The 18539-nt window shown below is 31.5% G+C and overlaps 1 protein-coding gene across 3 annotated transcripts in view; it reads left to right on the top strand.

Moving 5' to 3' along the window:
* Nucleotides 1–18539, top strand: part of Slc4a10 (solute carrier family 4 member 10) — a 194389-nt gene that overhangs the window by 99248 nt on the left and 76602 nt on the right. The window contains exons 7-9 of one of the 3 annotated variants that reach the window (XM_076866180.2): nt 9264–9355; nt 10318–10407; nt 15512–15669. In XM_076866180.2, coding sequence (XP_076722295.2) covers nt 9264–9355; nt 10318–10407; nt 15512–15669 — 340 coding nt within the window. The remainder of the gene's footprint in view (nt 1–9263; nt 9356–10317; nt 10408–15511; nt 15670–18539) is intronic. The other 2 variants (XM_076866181.2, XM_076866182.2) reach the window with 2 other exon arrangements.

Genomic DNA, 18539 nt, shown 5'->3' with positions numbered 1-18539 from the left:
TTTAAAACATATTTCACTTGAAAATGTTTTATTACAATTCATATTGTTATAGTGGAATTATTTCTTTTCATGGGCATATATTGTATATGCAGTCTTATTATCAAGTATCAAATTGTAGAAATTTTAACAAGGAATTTAAGTTTCTTGAAAGGTTCATGAAAGAATGCAAAGAAAACATATCTAATAAGAACTTACACATGTGAATGCAGCAAACATAAATGGAGCATCTCTGGCATCTCAAACAAGTAATGCAATGCTTCAACTTAATGCCAAAGGTGGTCTTTAGTTAAAATGAATAATGCTTACCATTTAGTGTTTGTGGAAAAAGATGCTGGCCTCATGTTGCTCACAGTCACTGAATTCCATTAAAGTTAGCAATTGAAAGCCCACCAGCACGCTGCACGTGATTTTACCTACGTTAGACCTCATTTCTACTCATGGGCTCATTGTTGTGTGCTGTGTGGCATCTTCAGTGTTGGAGCCTCCTCATGGATCATCTTCACATACTATTATTTTACAGAAATCATTAACTTACTTTGACTTCCACTTCAGACTGTTTTATCTCCTGTATTCTTTGTTCTCCCCTTGCATCCATTTAATCTTACATAGACCACACTAAGAAAGCCACTTAAAAATTTCGGTATCATTTATTTTCCATTAGTCTCATTAGGGTAAATGGAGTTACCATGAGATAAAAATGAGTTTGTTAATCTTCCATCAGCTATAAAAGTACTAAAGCACATGTGTTGACAGCATGGACTAAATCTTGTGTGATTTCACTCCTTTTCAAAATCTTTAGTGATGTCTTAAACACAAATGTATGAAATTGAGTTTTCTCTAGACTTTGCTTTGTATGGAAATTTTCACCAGTTTTCATACTACTGAATCAAATATACACAAACAAATACAGAAGAAATGGTCTAAGGTATCACTCAATTTTGTTTCAGAATATAGGTCTAGTTTCCAATAGCAAGATACTTATTTTATTTTTAGAAGCCCCAATGACTGAAGATGTCATTGTTGTTGTACAGAAGGATCTATAGTTGTGCATACATAAAATTTGCAAAAATTTTAATGAGCACTTTATGGTTTATAGCAACTTAAGATTATAGATTCCACTGAATATTGTGAAGATAGATAACATTCTTTGATTCAAATCTTTTATGCCATATATTTATATTCTAAATCGCAATATCATTTAAGCTATATGATACATATTAATGACAAAATGAAATTATGATTGGAGAGATAAAAATGTAGTAATTTTATTATTCTTGTAATGCTAGTATTTTTAATTTGGTTTGGTAATGTCAAGAAAACTAATTCAAATATTTCCTAATTTTGAGTATGAGCTTATGTTTACAGGATTTCACAAACCTTATGAAAATATACCCAGGAACTAATTATCCAAGAACTTATATACATTTTGAAAAATTAAACTATTGCCTTCATTTTGTCAATTTTACTGAAAGCCAGACAATAAAATGTATATATCTATAAGAAAAGTTTGTGTTTCTTCAAAGAGGCAATGATCTTAGGCTGTGAACTAGCTATAATTTAACCTCAAACTTCATTTGGAATAATGTTTACTATACAAAAATTTCATTGAATTTTGTTTTTGTTTACTGAGGGAAGAGGGCATGGAATTTACTGGATCAACTGACCATTTATTATGATATCATGCAGACCTAGACTTACTGTTTTTGCTTTAAACTTCTGTCAAATGTAAAAAAAAAAAAAAAAAAAAAAAAGATGTGAGAATTATAGCTGTAGAATTACAGCCATGAGTCACAAGTTTCTGTATAGATAGATATAGATAACAAGGTTTTCTGAGAGCTTACTTTTTGTCTTGTTCAGGAAATGGCTTAGTTTTCCCAAAAAGTAGTATCTGAGTGATTCTGTTGCCATCTGTAAAATCAGCCTTTATCTGAACACACACGAATCTTTTCAGGGCATACGTTAGGGTAATAAAAACTTGGAAACACTTGTAATAAGATTCATATATCCAATTAAGTATTGTTGTAGAGTATGCTGTCAGAAGTGGTTTTCTAAGCCTAGGCTTATAACACCTCCTTATGACTCTGTTTTGCTTTCTCACACACTTTACATAATTATGTGTGCTGAGAATTCTGAAAATATATGTATAGACTTTACCAATTTAGAAATAAATCTTCTACTCAGAAGTGAAAAAAAGTGTGAAAGACCTTTACTACTAAGGTTCTCAATCTACTTATGAACTCTAAAAACTGACAAAGTCTAGATAAACAAACAAATTTAAATTCATAGCCATATATATAGACTTGACATTAGGTTTCCAAACATTCAATAGAGGTTTAAATTTTTTGGTGTAGTTGTACAGGGAGATGCAAAAGGATTTTAAAATATCAAAAAGAATAAAAATAATATTTTCTTATTTAAAAATCTCTTCAGTAAGATATTTCACCCAAAAAGGTTTACTTTTTTCTTTTATGATTATAGAATAAGAATTAAGTAGGGAGCATTTTCCAGAAACTTGATGGCAGAACATATTTTCCTTTCAAAACATAAATATGGAAATAAATTCTCTCTTCTTATTTAATGTGCTTTTGCTTTAGGGGCAAAGAAATTGAAATGCCCTAAAAAATGGACTGATGATTACGTAAAGATGTTTAAAAGACTTACTTACAATGAGTTTTCTACTCCCTTAATTGAATAGTTCCTTGAGCATGCTACTTTGGGAGTTACTGTAGTCAATGTTTTCACTGCTGTGACCAAAAGACCTAAAAGAACAATTTTAGAGGAGCCAGTTTATTTGGCACTCATATTTTCAGAGGTCTCTATCCAGAGATGGCCAATACCATTGCTCTGGGCTCAAGGTGAGGCAGAACAATAGAAGTGTGTGGTGGAAGAAAACAGCTCAGGACATGGCCCCAGGAATCAGAAAGATCTCTGCTTATCAGGGACAAAAAATATATACTCCAAAGGCATGCCCATAGTGACTTACCTCCTTCAGTCACACCCTACAGTTGCCATCCAGTTAACACATTCAAGAGGATTAACGCACTGGTTGGGTTGAATAGCCCATAATCTCATCATTTCACTTCTAAATTTTCCCACATTGTCTCACACATGAGCTTTTGGGGATATCACATATCCAAACTATAACAGCATTACTCCAAAGGTTAAACATCCAGGTGCTATTGTGAATGTGTGTCTTTCTAGTTTTAAAGGTTAGATTAACAAGACAGCATAGTTCCTTGCTCTTCTCCTTCCCAGTTCTACAATTTTGTTCATACTTTTTTAGTAACTTGTGATAATTTGTCAATTTCCACCTCCCAATACACTGTACTTTTTTTTAAATAATTTTTTCTTGGTATTCTGCATATTCTCATGGGCTAAGATGCAGGATGCTATGGATTCACCATGCATTTTTAATGCCACCATGCTGTGTTTAACTTTCACTTTTCATTAAGCATCAAAACTGTGAGAATTAAATGTCTGATTCTGATGTTTCAATAAAAAGTGACAGTTACATTTGGCAAAACAACAGCAAAAATAATAGAAAAATAATATCTACTTTGACATTAGAACCCTGAAAATGGTATGGGTGGAAATTACTAAAAATAAATATATCAAGAATATTCAGATACTTTCTTGAAACTAGAAGATGTTTTAAAAATAAGACTAAAATAATCAAAAAAGCAAAATAAATTAGTATTTGCATTTCTTACTTAGGTCATACATTCACTTACTGAGAAATTTGAATTGCAACTCAATTTCAAAATGTTATTACCCTTGTGATAACTTTTGTAGTTTTGAAAACAATCTGAGACTCTTAGTTTCCTTAGATGTAGGGTGTCTTCAATCCACTCTGTCCTTTACTAATAATTTCTAATTCTGTCCCTCTCTTTTATGTGTTTCATATTTAGAATCTCAAAACAAACTGCAAAGCAGAAAGTCTCTAGTATTTGTTCAAATACATAATTACTGAAGAACATTTAGGTTTGGAAGGTTGGGATATGTGTTGATTCTTTAGACTTAGCTAGATTCCAGCCCTTGAAGCACTGTATACATATGTACTGTGAATTATTATTATTTGTGGTTTTGGAAATACCATTTATTGCCTTATAATCACTTATTTTACAAATGCTGTACTTCTTATTTACAAATGCATGATGCCTTTATGTGTCTTGATATTTATATGTTTTGTTGTTTTTTAAATATTGTGGTCTCATAAATAAGATATCTATGGTGTAATATTTATCTCTCATAATGTTCTATCTAGGAAGAAAAAGGTAAAGATAGAATATTTCTTATTAGAATTTCTTGACAGAAAGCATATTAAAAGATTCATGTAGGTGAAAGAAAACCAGGATGGTATTGTTGACCAAATTGATGGGTCTGTTCAGGGATTATATTATATTGTATACAACAATATTATATTGTTGTAGTTGAGTTTTGAACTCAAGACTAAATCTTAACAGCAAGCTTAGTTCTATGATGATGTGCTTAAATTTGTTATTTCTTATATTACATTTATTATTTTCAGGCATACTAATTTTTCTCCAAGTTTAATTATATGCATACTTTCATGTTTATTAAATATATCTCACCTAGTCAACATTTTCTAAATATTTAGATCTTCTTTCTTCATGTTTTCTAATCCCATGAATAAATGTATTGTTACACATGTATGTAACTTTGTCATTCATCTTTATATTTCTTTATTTTGCTCTGTCTTGTGTCTGTCTCTAACAGGCTCATCTCATCTCTGTACCTCCCTCATCTCCTACCCTTTGGGTACTCTAAATGCGTTGACGGTTTCTGAGGTAGTGTAACCAGCTTGGTCTCTAGGTTAATAGTAATGTATTTCCATGTCTTCATCCCAGTTTCCTTCTAGTACACATGATTTACAGTAGAATAAGCAATTACAAACAATGATACACTTAAGCAGTATTGATTTGAATTTGGCCAAATAAAAATTTAGAAGCTGCTATTTTACAGTACTTCTGTGCACAATTTACTTAAAGAGGGAGAGAACTATATGTAAAGACTTGAATTAATCAGTGTAGTACTCAAGATATTTTTTGAGAACATATTTACCATTGTGTTTAATGATGAGGTATTTTAATGGTACTGACATGACTTGAAGTCATGAAATAGTACTTCTGATGTAATCTATTGTTCCCATCCTACAATATTATAATGAAGGAAATGGCTATGCCAGTATTACAAAACATTTAATGAAAAATTTATGGTGTGACAAGCAGAGAAGCAGAGCTTCCATTTTTCAGGCAGTGGTCACTTGAATTGCTGTCAGTTTTTATCCTGTGCTTGGCCCTAGAAAAATACATTAACTATAATATTTTTATATGATTCCTGCATGTAAGTCCAGAGGGAAAAATCATTTTATCATTCAAAGAAAATTAATTCAAACAAGTGTTCATATGAATATTGCATATACTTAGATGAGATATAAAACAAATATTAGAATTGGGATTAAAGTGAAGAATTCTTCAAGTGTAACAGAAAATATAGATGTATGATAGAGGATGATGTGTTAGGCTTATCAGTGTTTACATTTAAATAGTTAGACTCTGGTTACTATTAATGCTTTTTTTATTTTCCATCACTTTTTGAATACTTTGAATGTAATAGGTTACCAAGTTAATAAATATCTTTTTTATAATCATTTTTATGTCTTAAAATTATTTAGATATTATAATTACAAAGGTTGTTAAACATTGCAAAGACATTCACTCATAGGTGATATAAATATGGAAAGTTGTCAGTGGACAAACTGAAGGTAACAATAAAGAAACAAGTTAAAACATTTCTGTTTGCAAGCATTGTAATATAATGATCAGGAAAGCTATAACAAATAAGTAGCATTCATAAAGCTTCCACAAATATGTGAGTGCTAAACTCAAACTATATACTATCTTTTTTTCCTGGTAAGAAAATATCCTAGCAAATTGTTTGTTATTCTATTTAGAACACATTCTCTTCTGGTTGAAGGACAAATTCTGCACTTAAAAATTGCCATTTTGTAAACTATGGCCTTCGACATCAGCAAGTCAGCAAGAAACTTAGTGATGCTCTTTCAAAATCTCAATATATAGATTACCTTTTTTGTTTAGTTTTTTGGTACTGGGGATTGAACTCAGGGGCATTCAACCACTGAGCCACATCCCCAGCCCTATTTTGTATTTTATTTAGAGACAGGGTCTCACTGAATTGCTTCGTGCCTCACCGTTGCTGAGTCAGGCTTTTAACTCATGATATTCCTGCCTCAGCCTCCCAAGTTGCTGTGATTACAGGCGTACGCCACTACGCCTAGCTGGATTACTTTTATATAATAGTTTTTTAGTTCAAGAAATCTACTTTGATATTCAAGCCCATCAATTTCTTTTGAAAATTTGTAATGATTTGAATAAACTAAAGAAATATTCAGACAGATTATGATCACAACAGAATTATAAAAATTTCTTCAACATATGAGAGTTCTAGTAATTCTATGGACTATAAATCATGTTTGGATTTTAGTTTTATAAATATATCAAATAAAAATTTGAGCTACTTTTAAAGGCTTCTATTTTTTTTTTTTTACAAATAACCCAAACCAAACTTATTAATTTTAAATTATAGTACTTGAAATTTTTCTATTTTCTGCCAGCTTGTCATAACTGTTCTGAAGATATACACATTTAATGTATTCTTTTGTTTTAAATAATTAATGCAAGTTTTAAGAAATAATATACTAAGATTTCAAATGCTTCTTAAAACTTTCAGGACCTTTGTAATGATAAGTACATTTTACTATATCTCCAAAATATAAAAGATAAAAAAATTGTGGTTTATATTACTATCTCATAGGCTGATAGTTTTTATGCCTTCCCCTCAGCATTAGCATATATTCTGTGCACACATCTAGAATCTAGAAATAGCAAGGAATTTATTATCATGTAGTATGATTCCTGCTAAATATTCTCAACTAGATCATTATCAATCCCACTTAAAATACTCAAAGAAAATAGTTCCTAAATCACTTCCTTAATATCAACTTTATAAGGTAATGTTTTGTAAAATTTTTTAATCATCTTGGAACAAGAATAGACTAGAAAAATAAATTACAAAATATCTTAAAATTATTAACATTTATGACTAAAATTCTTTGCGAGTATAAATATAGATGCTTATGTTTTAAACATATTGCATGAACTAAAAACAATTTGTGAAATGTTCTACTGAAAATATACAAAAGAAAACAAAAGATATTCAATTTCTTCAAATTTTAAGTTTCAACATACTTTCCATTTGATTCAATCTCTTCAAAGTTGATGATTTTGCATGGGGTTACTTTCTTTTTTGTACGTGTATACTTAGAGAATTAAATAATTGTTCTTCAATGTAGTTTTATACCACATGAAATTAATTATTGTAAGAAAGCAGATACATGTTTATTTAATTTTCCCATGACTTGTATTTCACCACTCAATTTTATAGAACATTCAATAAATTTAGATTGAAATATATCTAATGTTCTAACTCATGAAAATATGGAGAAATGATGTGAAACTGGTGATTGAAGACATCTGTTAGTAGCACAAATGCATTATGTAAAAGGTTTTTTTAAAAAATTACAGTTATTATTTTGAGAATGGTAAATTGAATGGCTGCTAATGAACAGTTCACAGTGAGAGCTGCATATTGCAGTTAGAAATGGGAGAATGGAAATATTTTATGTACTTTGTTTGACATTTCTCTGAACTTTATAAATTTTCCTGAAATATGCTATAATCAGAACTTGCATACCTGGATTGAGGTGAATTTGCTTTTAAAAGTTGTTAATTTTATTTTCACCAAATATTGTATTTAACTTTGTTTAGTGAAAGCAGAGAAGCATTTAAGCTCTAAAAGTGTCTTAAGCCCTATTGCTTTCTGACATTATAACAATGTTAAATCATAAAATTGTTCCTATTAGTAACTGGCTCCTACCTGAGAGGCTTAATATTCCAAAAATGATAGTGTTTTTAATCACACTAGGTGATTTCTAGGTAACAAAGAATAAGTGAGGTTTTAGGAGAGAATTTAAAAGGGAAGTTTTTTTTTTTCTTTTGTAAGTACTATTGGAATTATAGAAGTTCAAATGAAGAACACGATAATTGGAGAAGAGGAGAATGAAAAGAGGAGTTTGGAATAAAATTGAGATTTAGGTAGGTAGAAAGAAGAGCTAGGTAGAGAGAGTATTTCTGAAGTCTCAGACTGATGAGAGTGAGCGCAATATTTTGGAGTCACTGAGTTAAGGTCATAAATGTGGTCAAATCTTCAAAGTTGGGTTGTCATCACTCATTTCACAGAGGGAGGGTGGAGATGGGAAGAGGTTGAGGAAGAAGAGACATAAGTGAGAAGTTAAATAAACCTTTGTCATTTAATTGTGAACTATGGATAGATTTTAAATGACTTATAACTGCAAAGAATATTTGGTAGTTAGTGAATGATGGGATTTAACCTTTTCCGTCCATTGTCACATCCCCAGCTCTGATCTGTACTTAACTAATGTAATCTTCACTATAATAGGGAAAAGAACTACAAAAGAATTTAGTTTTGGTGAGTGTTAAAAGAAGACTAATACAACTCACGTTTATTGATCATTCTTATATAGAAGCCCAATATCAGTATGCTTATGTAATCGAATAGTCACATTCATTAAAATTATATTTATTATTTTTATACTGTATCAAATAAAGATATTTCTAACTGAAACCCTAATATAGAAACCTCTAAAACTTATTGCTGAAAAACTTACTGGTTTGGCTTTTTAGATGTGATTAGATCTAAAAGTGCTAGGTAATTTTTAAATCAACATTTATCTTTTTTTTTAATGTTTGAAATTCTGTAGTCTAGGCTTAAATCTTAATAGATATCTGTCTTTTAAAAATATACCATTTTTTGGATTGATATTTGAAAATCAATGCTGTTTCACAATCATGGTTAGATTTAGGTGGTTTTGTAAGCACATTTTTTTTTCAGAGAGAATAATCTCTAGAGTTTTAAGTTGAGAATTGATTTAAATTTTATTGACTGATTTCTCCCATTTCTATCTGTAACCGTTAAGAATTTGGTATTGATCCAGATCTACTTATATTGATCCTTCATGTTTATATCACAAAACTTATTAAAAGAAATCTGTTAGTCTAGTTTAATTGAAGTTGATGTTTCACTCTGTATATCCAGAATTATGTAAATAATTTTCTGTATTTTGTAATAACAATTTCTTTTAGCAGGTCAGGTTGTTTCTCCTCAGTCTACTCCTGCTTGTGTTGAAAATAAAAATGATGTTAGCAGAGAAAACAGCACTGTTGACTTTAGCAAGGTAAACTTTTCTCTTTCTCTCTCTCATCTAAGAAGTTTGCTCAATTACCGTTAGAAATTACTACCTATTTTAGGAGGTATTGACATAATTTTTTTGCATGCACTTTTTGGTTTTCTTTCAGTCAAAGTTTGGAATTGTTATAGATAATGTTAGCATTAAGTGCACATATATTGTTTTGCTTACTCAAGAAACTGAACATGTGAGTTTTATGCACAATTTTCAGTATTCAGCCACTTGGTATAATGCATTTCTTTCAATAAAAGAAATAATTGGACTTCACAGGGATTTTAACATAAGTTTAATTTGATGTTTAAAAATTTTTACTAGTACTTTTTCAAAATCACTTTTATGATATTTATGTAAAAAACAAATCATATACTATAAAGCTTTACTGTCATTATAATTCAGAGTCATTAGTGTAAGGAAATCCTAGAAGGATATGGTGAAACTGAGCTGTTTTGAATAAAAGCACACTAAAGATGACTGTGTTGATGGATAAATATAATTGGAGACAATTCAAAAGACATCATTTATTTGAATATATTCTAATAAAATAAGGAGTCAGTGAAAATAATGTGATTTAGGTTGGCAAATTCCTGACATTGCATATGTGCCATTGTAAGTTATCAAAACTAACATTCAAAAAGAAAAATTGTAATACATGAAAAATAAGAAGAGCAAACAATGCTCTTTATCTAAGTGGCTGAAACAGTAATAACTGAGTTAATACTTTGATAAAGTCCTTAGTGCTGGCAAAGTTTGTAATAGTGAATGAGTGGTCTGAGATGGGAATGGGAGGCTCCTCGCAATGGAGGAAGTTGACTGAATCAGTTCTGTTTCAGCATTGCTGTGATAATGCCTAAGTGATCTAAGTCTAGTTAAGTGCATGTTCTCCTCTGATGCCTGGTGGAGTCTCATGAGAGCCTGGTATACCAGCTTAAGTCTGTTAATTATGCGTGCAGGGACTGGGAGGCCAGCAAAAGGGGCACACTAGTCCATGTGGGATGAAACAAAGGCATGAAAAAGGACCTCCACACCAGCAAGAGAGAGAGGTGAGGGCTTCCTCGGGCTACTTTTCTACAGTGGTTCAGAGCTCATTTCACTGTATGGAGGCATGTGATTCAAATATTCAGCCAGTTCAAATGTATTCCATCTGCCACTCTAAAAATGATCTTTTAAGGCATTACATCTTCATTCATCTGAAAGTTGGAATAAAATTGTCACAAACTGCTATAACTTAATTTGTGATATTCTTAATTTGAAATAATACCTTAAAAGTCATGACATATAAAATTGATTATTCATTTATGCAAACATTAACAGTATAACAAGGGCATATTTAACATTCTCAAAAATAATGATTATAAACTCTATAGCTCATCCTTTCAAATTAACTACCTTTTAACTTTCTAAAATAATGTAACACTTATACACTGAATTTTTATATATCTCCATATTGGTTTTTGTTATGTGACCTATTTTTACAACCTTCAAAAATGTATCATCACCTATAAAGAATATGAAGATTGACAACTGAAGACAGTAGTCTTATTTTCTATTCTCCTCAAACAGTCGGGACTAGAAAAAAAATAAAAAATAAATGTTTTCCTTTAATCCTCTTCTTCATCATCACATTTCCATTCACTGGTCCATTTAATAGGGAAATTAAATTTTCCAGAGCCCTCAACTTAGTGCCTGTCATTTGTGTTTCTCAGGTTCTTGTCCTTAGAATAGTACATTGGAAAGAAAATAGATTTGAGATCTTGAATCCTGACTCTAGCATTTATAAATTATCTGATCATTGAGAAATTCTCTGAACTCCAGTCTTCTCATGTATAAAATAATAATAATAATAATAATAATAATAATAATAATAATAATACATATCTGTGGTTTTGTTACAAGATTCAATGAGAGAGACAGTGAACCTGGCAGGGAACTGGGCATATAGTAGATGCTCAAGAAAAGTGGCTTCTATTATTATTGTTATATTAATATTAGTAGAAATGGAAGTAACCAAATAAATAACAAACCAGGTTTTAATATTTTGGTAGATGTGCACTCTTTAAGTCTTAAATAAGGCTGGGATGAATGAATTTCACCTACAAGATTCAAAATAATCTAAACCTTTAGTTTTGGGATTAAAAACAAGAGGGTTGGGGTTATAGCTCAGTCGGTAGAGTGCTTGCCTTGCATGCACAAGGCCCTGGGTTCAATCCCCAGCACCACACACACACACACACACACACACACACAAAGAGGAAAAAAATAAGAAAAACAAATAACATCCTTAATTCTATAACCCGGAGGGTTTGGAGAGAACAGAAGTTATCCATCACTATAGAAACAACTTTTAGTGCCAGATTTTACAGGTAGATGAGTTAAGATTTTTATTTTAGCCTAATGATATCAGTTTAAAGTAAATTAATCAAAGCTCAGCTAATATCTAGGTTATTATGTCTATTTAAATATCTTAAGTCTTAATATGTAGATTCTAAACCCTAGTAAAATTCTGAGATGTTAAAAAAAAAAAATGGTGGTTTACTTATTTGCTTCATGTGACCTGACCTTATATTCTATCTACCTTCAATCTACACATTTTTAATTCATCCACGGATAGGACCATCAAATTTATTCATTGAAGAAGTGATTTAGAATATAATCTGAATTGCCAGGTTTTAGCTTTTTCTATAGTGCTTTTAAAAGAATATTTGTCAAAACACTATTTACCTCAGGCTGGGGTTGTGGCTCAATGGTGGAGTGCTTGCCTAGCATGGGTGAGGCACTTGGTTTTATCCTCAGCACCACATAAAAATGAATGAATAAAATAAAGGTATTGTGTCCGTCTACAACTAAAAAAAATTTTTAAACCCCACTATATACCTCTTTCTTTAATAAACTGACAATAGAATATATGTCAGTAGTGTTTCTTTTATTTCAAATAAACCAAATAAGGCTTTATATAATTTAGTTTGGGGATTAAAAAACATCTTTTGCATCTATCTTTAGTTTGTAACACACATTACAAAGAGTTGGATTATTAAATCCTAAAACTATAGGATATTTGAGACTGACAACGAAGCTAAATCCCAGAGAGATTAAGAGAAGGACTCAAGATTGTTGGCTAGTTAGTGTCAAAATAGTGATTCCTCCTCAGATTCTCTTTTGACTTTCTTGTGCTTTCTATAAGGGGCTCAAGATTAAAGCTTTCTTTCCAAATTTCTGCCTAGTTTCCCTTCTTCTGTGAGTGTGGAGCTTGCCTAGATTCTTCTGGTTTTGCCATGGTCTTGTCCAATCTTCTTCCCTACGAACTGTTTTTCATCCATGGCTTACATACCAAATGCCCAGAATAAAGGATCTGTCCCTCAGCATGACAGTGAAGTCTAAAGAGCCCAGAAACATGAGTGGAAATCCAGAAAATAAATCTGAGAAAATACAGCTTCATTCCTTGAATGTTCCATTGGGAGGATCAAAAACTTTCAGAATTTCTTTCTATCCATTTCAAATATTTGAATCCACTTGATAATTAATTGTCTTAAGAATATCAGTCAACTTAGATCCCCAGAGCTGTTTTTAGGTAGCTATAATTTATGGTTCTTCAGATGTGATTTTTTTTGTTTATATTAATAGGTAGGGATATTGCTAAATAAGATATTTTTATGAATCATACATAACACAAATACAAAAATATAGGGCTAGTCCAGGAATAACATAATAATATGACTATTATAACATATAATTTCTTATCCCTGAAATACATGTTTACTCCAAGAATAATATAATGTAATGAATATAATATAGTACACCTAACTATAATTTATTGCATTTCAAAATGAAAGATATACCTGCTAATCTGCAATTAAATTCTGTGTATTTAATGCCTTTTCTAAATAACTGTATCAATGAATGTTTTTAAATCATGTATAAGCACCATAAGTTTTTGAAAACTAAACTATTTTAGCATACTATATACTCTCTGATTTAATTAAGTTTAATCTGTAATAACTCCCTGCCTGAAGCACAGACTTTTATAGGAAAGGCTATGGCATTAATTAAATAATAATTGAGTTTAATGACATTTTTCTAGGTGGAATTTAAATTTCAGGAATTCTTAATATGCCTCATATTCATTACAATTATAGATTTTCTTAAAAAGTTATTTTCTCATTTTAAATTTTGTCCTAGTGTATTAATATTTATCACTGAAACTTCATTTTTACAAGCTCTGAAAGACTTAGGACAACGTATTATGTTTTTCTCATAGGACTAATATGGCAAATCTCCTATTCCCTTCTTAAGATTTTAACAGTATAGTAAAAATGTAAAGCATTATTAATTTGTAGAAGTTTCAATGTGCCTATCAGCTAGAAATATTAAGTATGAAAATCCCATAAAATTAACTTTCTTATTAACTAAATTCCTTTGTCATCTATAAATTAGATTTTATAATAGAAGGTTAAATTCTATAAAAGAAATATATTTACCATGCAATATTCTATATTGTATGATTTACGATAAGTTTATGTAAATAAGCTTATAAATTTATATTTGGAAGTATATTTGTGGGGTAAAAACTTTGGAATTTATGATATTTGTCAAATATTTCTTTTATAAGCAATTTTACTTTGTTAAATCATTCTCCCTTTTCTTAAATAAGATATTGGTTCTATTTGACATTTTTATAAACTAGTACAGATTACTTTTACACTTAATCCTTATATGAAATTAATACTGTACATACTGGATATTTTGTTTTTGAAATCCTTGTCTTACAGAAAGATAATTCATTCTCAACCTACCAAATAGCTTTACTGAAGTCTTAATTTAAGAAAGCAACAGATTTAATATGGTCACTAAAATGTGGCTGTGAATTTTATAAAGTACTCCTAGAAGTTTTAAATATTTTTACCTTCAACTTCTTGGAAAAAGTCCTCAAATTATTAACCAGCAAAACAACTGTCTGGCCTAAAAATATCTTTTCAGCCTCACTCTGTTTGCCAGAGCTCTTTCCTCTCTCTCTCTTGGTTATTCTCACTTTGATCTTTGGCCCTCATTTCATTAACAGGAGAGTATAAAACCAATTACTAGAGAAGATAAACTATTCCCCTAAAAAATCATAGTTCCATAAAAAGCAACTCAAGTGAATAAAAAAAGAAATAGGACTTGTAATTTTACTAAAAAGTCCCTGCTTGGTTTTCACCAAAATCTTTTGTATCATATTTACTCTTAAAGATTTTTACATTCATTTTTCAGACACCACACTTTACTTTTAGCATTTCTTCCTGTTAATGATCACTTTTTTATGTTCATTCAGTCATAGACATCTCATATTTGAAATTCAGCTATGGATGTTTAGCAATGCCTAATGTTGATACTTTTTTTTTCTTGTTTTCTCTATTCTGTTATGTCTAAATTCCTTAATAAGAAATTAAATTGAAGAAGTAGCATGCCAAGTATAAAACATGAATAAGATAGAACAATTAGAATAAAGTTGAAGACTAAAGTCATAATTTATACTGTAAAAAGGAGCATGATTATATTTCTTTTGAAATAGCCATATGTTGAGCATTAATTAATAAAAACGTATTATGTAAAATTAAGACAATCTGGCACAAAATATTGAATCTGTTGACAAATGCTAGTTAATATATGGTTACAGTAAATTTAAGTACATATACTACTCCTCCCAAAATTTAAAGATTGCTGATGTTAAAAAATCTTTTAAAAATAGTGAATAGAAAAATGAAATATTTAGCTCATTGATGACAAAGTAAAGTCATCTACAAGTAAAGAAAAGCATCATGCATGGTGTGGTGGTGCACACCTGTAATTCTAGCTACTTAGAAGGCCAAGGAATGAGGATGGCAAGTTTGAGCCCAGCCTCAGCAATGTAGGGAGATCCTGTCTCAAAATAAATCAAAAGGGCTGGGAAGGTGGGTCAGTGGCAGAGCACCTCTGGGTCTTTTTCCCCTAGTATTAAAAAAAAAAAGAAGAAAATAAAGAAATTTATTATAGAAAAAGGGCGAATGAGATATACATCTGTATTATTTAAATTGTATTTATTGATGGATAATATATATGAAGCAGTGTTCTAAATTATTACTTTCCATGTTGTTCCAATTTTGATTTACCTTCTTTACTTCTTGATGATCACAGGTTGATCTGCATTTTATGAAAAAGATTCCTCCAGGTGCTGAAGCTTCAAACATCTTAGTTGGAGAACTGGAGTTCTTAGATAGAACTGTGGTTGCATTTGTCAGGTTGTCTCCAGCTGTCTTGCTTCAAGGACTGGCTGAAGTCCCAATTCCAACCAGGTATAAAATATCAGAACATCTTTTACATTTTTCTTGAAGCATTTGTGTGTGTGTGTATGTGTGTGTGTGTGTGTGTGTGTGTGTGTGTGAGAGAGAGAGAGAGAGAGAGAGAGAGAGAGAGGATTAAATATAATTTCCTCTTAGAATTTTGATAAGAAACCAACATGTCACCAACAAAACTGTTTCCTGTTTGTAAGAGAGAGAGAAAAATGCTTTAAAAATTATTCTATCCTTTCCTCCTCTTCCTCCTCCTCCAACTTCTATGTTTTATTTTACACATGTTCCTTGTCCCTGGGTACCCTATATATGTAATAATAATAATACAAACCTATTTTACATTTTTTTGGGGAATGACTAAGTGTTAGACTTTTCTCAAAGGTTACATTAAATGGTGTGCTCAAGAAAGAGAGGATTCTGTATAGGAGTGTGGTAAAGCTCAAAAAGATTAAAATTTCCAAGATTTGGTTTGTGCTTGAGTAGGCCTTAAAAATAAATATAAGTGCCATCATTAGGAGTGCTTCTGCCATATTAAAGGTACTGTATATTTCAGTGCTAGGCAGAGTGTGCCTCTCATCCATGGTGTCTGAAGAATCACTAGAAGCAGCATAGTGGAAATATAGTTCACTCTGAATCAAAAAGTACAAGTTCTATTTGACTACCTGAATTTAAAAAAATATTATTATTAGTTTTAGTTGCAATTGGACATAATACCTTTATTTATTTTTATTTTTATGTGGTGTTGGGGATCGAACCCAGTGCCTTGCATGTGCTAGGCGAGCACTCTGCTGCTGAGCCACACCCCAGCCCCTGATTACCTGAATTTGTTTCTTATTTGACTATACATAAATAGCTTAGTGATAATACAAACTAAATTGTGTTATCATTTATCCCTATTTTATAGGCTGTCCCTGGATAAAATTGCATATATATAATAAAATATTGACCTTAACATGCTAGGTTCCTAGCACACAATTATCCAAGGACCTTCTTTTCTTCCCTGCTTGTCCCATCAAATGTGATTCCTAAGGATATATTGTCTTTCACTCTGGTTTTATTCAGCAAAACATGATACCTAAGGTCCCATTTCCAATGTGACTGCTGCTCTTTGTGTGATACCATGACTCCTCAGATGCTATTAGTATTCCTCCTCTTGCAAACATGGAATGCCTAGTCAGGTTAAAATGATGAAAAGTTGAAGTTCTGAGGCAACTAGATTTAGAAAATATATTTCCTCCACAGACCTCTGCCCTTAACTCAAAACACAGCAGATTATATCACTTCATACTTTGAGTACAGATAAATATTCCAGAAACATGGAATAGTGCAGCCAGGAGAGGTCTCATTTTATAAGAGCTCAACTGACTAAATTGGGATTTAATGTTGGAGTGCCTAGTCTCACTCTGTGGTTTTAGGGAGAAAGCTACTGTTTTTATCAGCTTTTCATCATGATTACAACCTTAATGACATAACTTAAAAGGGAGAAGACTTTATTTTGGTACATTGTTTCAGAGGTTTCAGTCCCTAGTCAGTTGGCTCCAAGGCAGAAACATGGCAGGAGGGCAAGGCAGAGGAAAGCTGCTCAGCTTGTGATAGGAGGTAGAGAGGTGTGTGGGTGTGTGTGTGTGTAGGAACCCAGGACAAGATATAGTCTCCAAAATAGTCCCCAAGGGCAAGCCCCCAAAGGCACACTCATTTCTATTAGATCCCACCTACTGTACTTTCCACTACCTCCCTATAGTCCGTTTGAGGTATGCATTCCTTAATGGGTTAACCCACCAATGAGGTCAGAGGCTTCAAGATCCAATCACTTCCCAAAGACTCCACCTCTGAACACTGCTGCATTTGTGACTAAGCCTTCAACACATGAGCTTTTAGGGAATACTTCATATCCAGACTATAACACCTAGTTACCATTCAAGTTATAGAAAAAGTTTCTATTTATCATGGTTGATGGCTTTTTGATATTTCTGAGACATACCAACTTTTATTAAAAAGGAGGAAGGTTGGCAAGCTCATTGGCAGAGTGCTTGTGTGGTATGTGTGAAGCCCTTAATTGAATCTCCAGTACTATACAAACAAACAAACAAACAAACCAGGAAGGGTGAACTCACCATATTAAAGCAGCATCTGATTGGTTGATTAAGGCTGAAATTTCTGTGTACCACTTATAATCAATGCAGAGTTTCTGAGAAACTGGGACTGAGATTCGAGGGATCAAACTTACTTATTGTAGAAATAATATTCTGGCAGTTTAAAATTTCTTTTCAGTTGTCCCAGCAATTTCCACCATTTAGGAAGCTATCTGGTGAACATGAGTAAATGATTGCTGCTTATGATAATGATAATTCCTGTATTTCAAAGAAAAAAATTCCCAGGAGTAGAGAAAAGCAATAATGAGATTATATACCCTCAGTTTGAAAACTGTCAGGTTTAGGTGACCTCATTTCATACTGACATAGCAAAATATGTGCAGTGAACAATGGAGAAAAAATTAGGGGCACTGTGGAGCCATCATAGAAGGAGAGATTCAAAAGACTAGTTAATGGAACTAGAAAAATGGAAGAAGATTAGTTAGACAAAGAGAATAAAGAAAGCCATTCAGGATTCCTAATTATCCTTTCTTAGGAGGACAAAAGGGCACACCATGAATATAAGAGCAACACATAGTAGAATATGTCAAAAAATAAATATTTTAGGACCTTATAAATAGCTCATGGAAACCTGAAAAACAGCAAGATGCACATAGGTTAGGACATTTCTCAAAAGTATTATGATTGATAAAGCTTCTGGCACCACATTCCAATATTAATGTTTTAAATATATAGTGGATTTTTCTATACAGTAGAAATTAACTTGAATTCAGTTACAAT

This window comes from Callospermophilus lateralis, chromosome 9, assembly GCF_048772815.1.
Source record: "Callospermophilus lateralis isolate mCalLat2 chromosome 9, mCalLat2.hap1, whole genome shotgun sequence".
Lineage (NCBI taxonomy): Eukaryota > Metazoa > Chordata > Mammalia > Rodentia > Sciuridae > Callospermophilus > Callospermophilus lateralis.
This window is presented reverse-complemented; position numbering and strand designations above follow the sequence as displayed.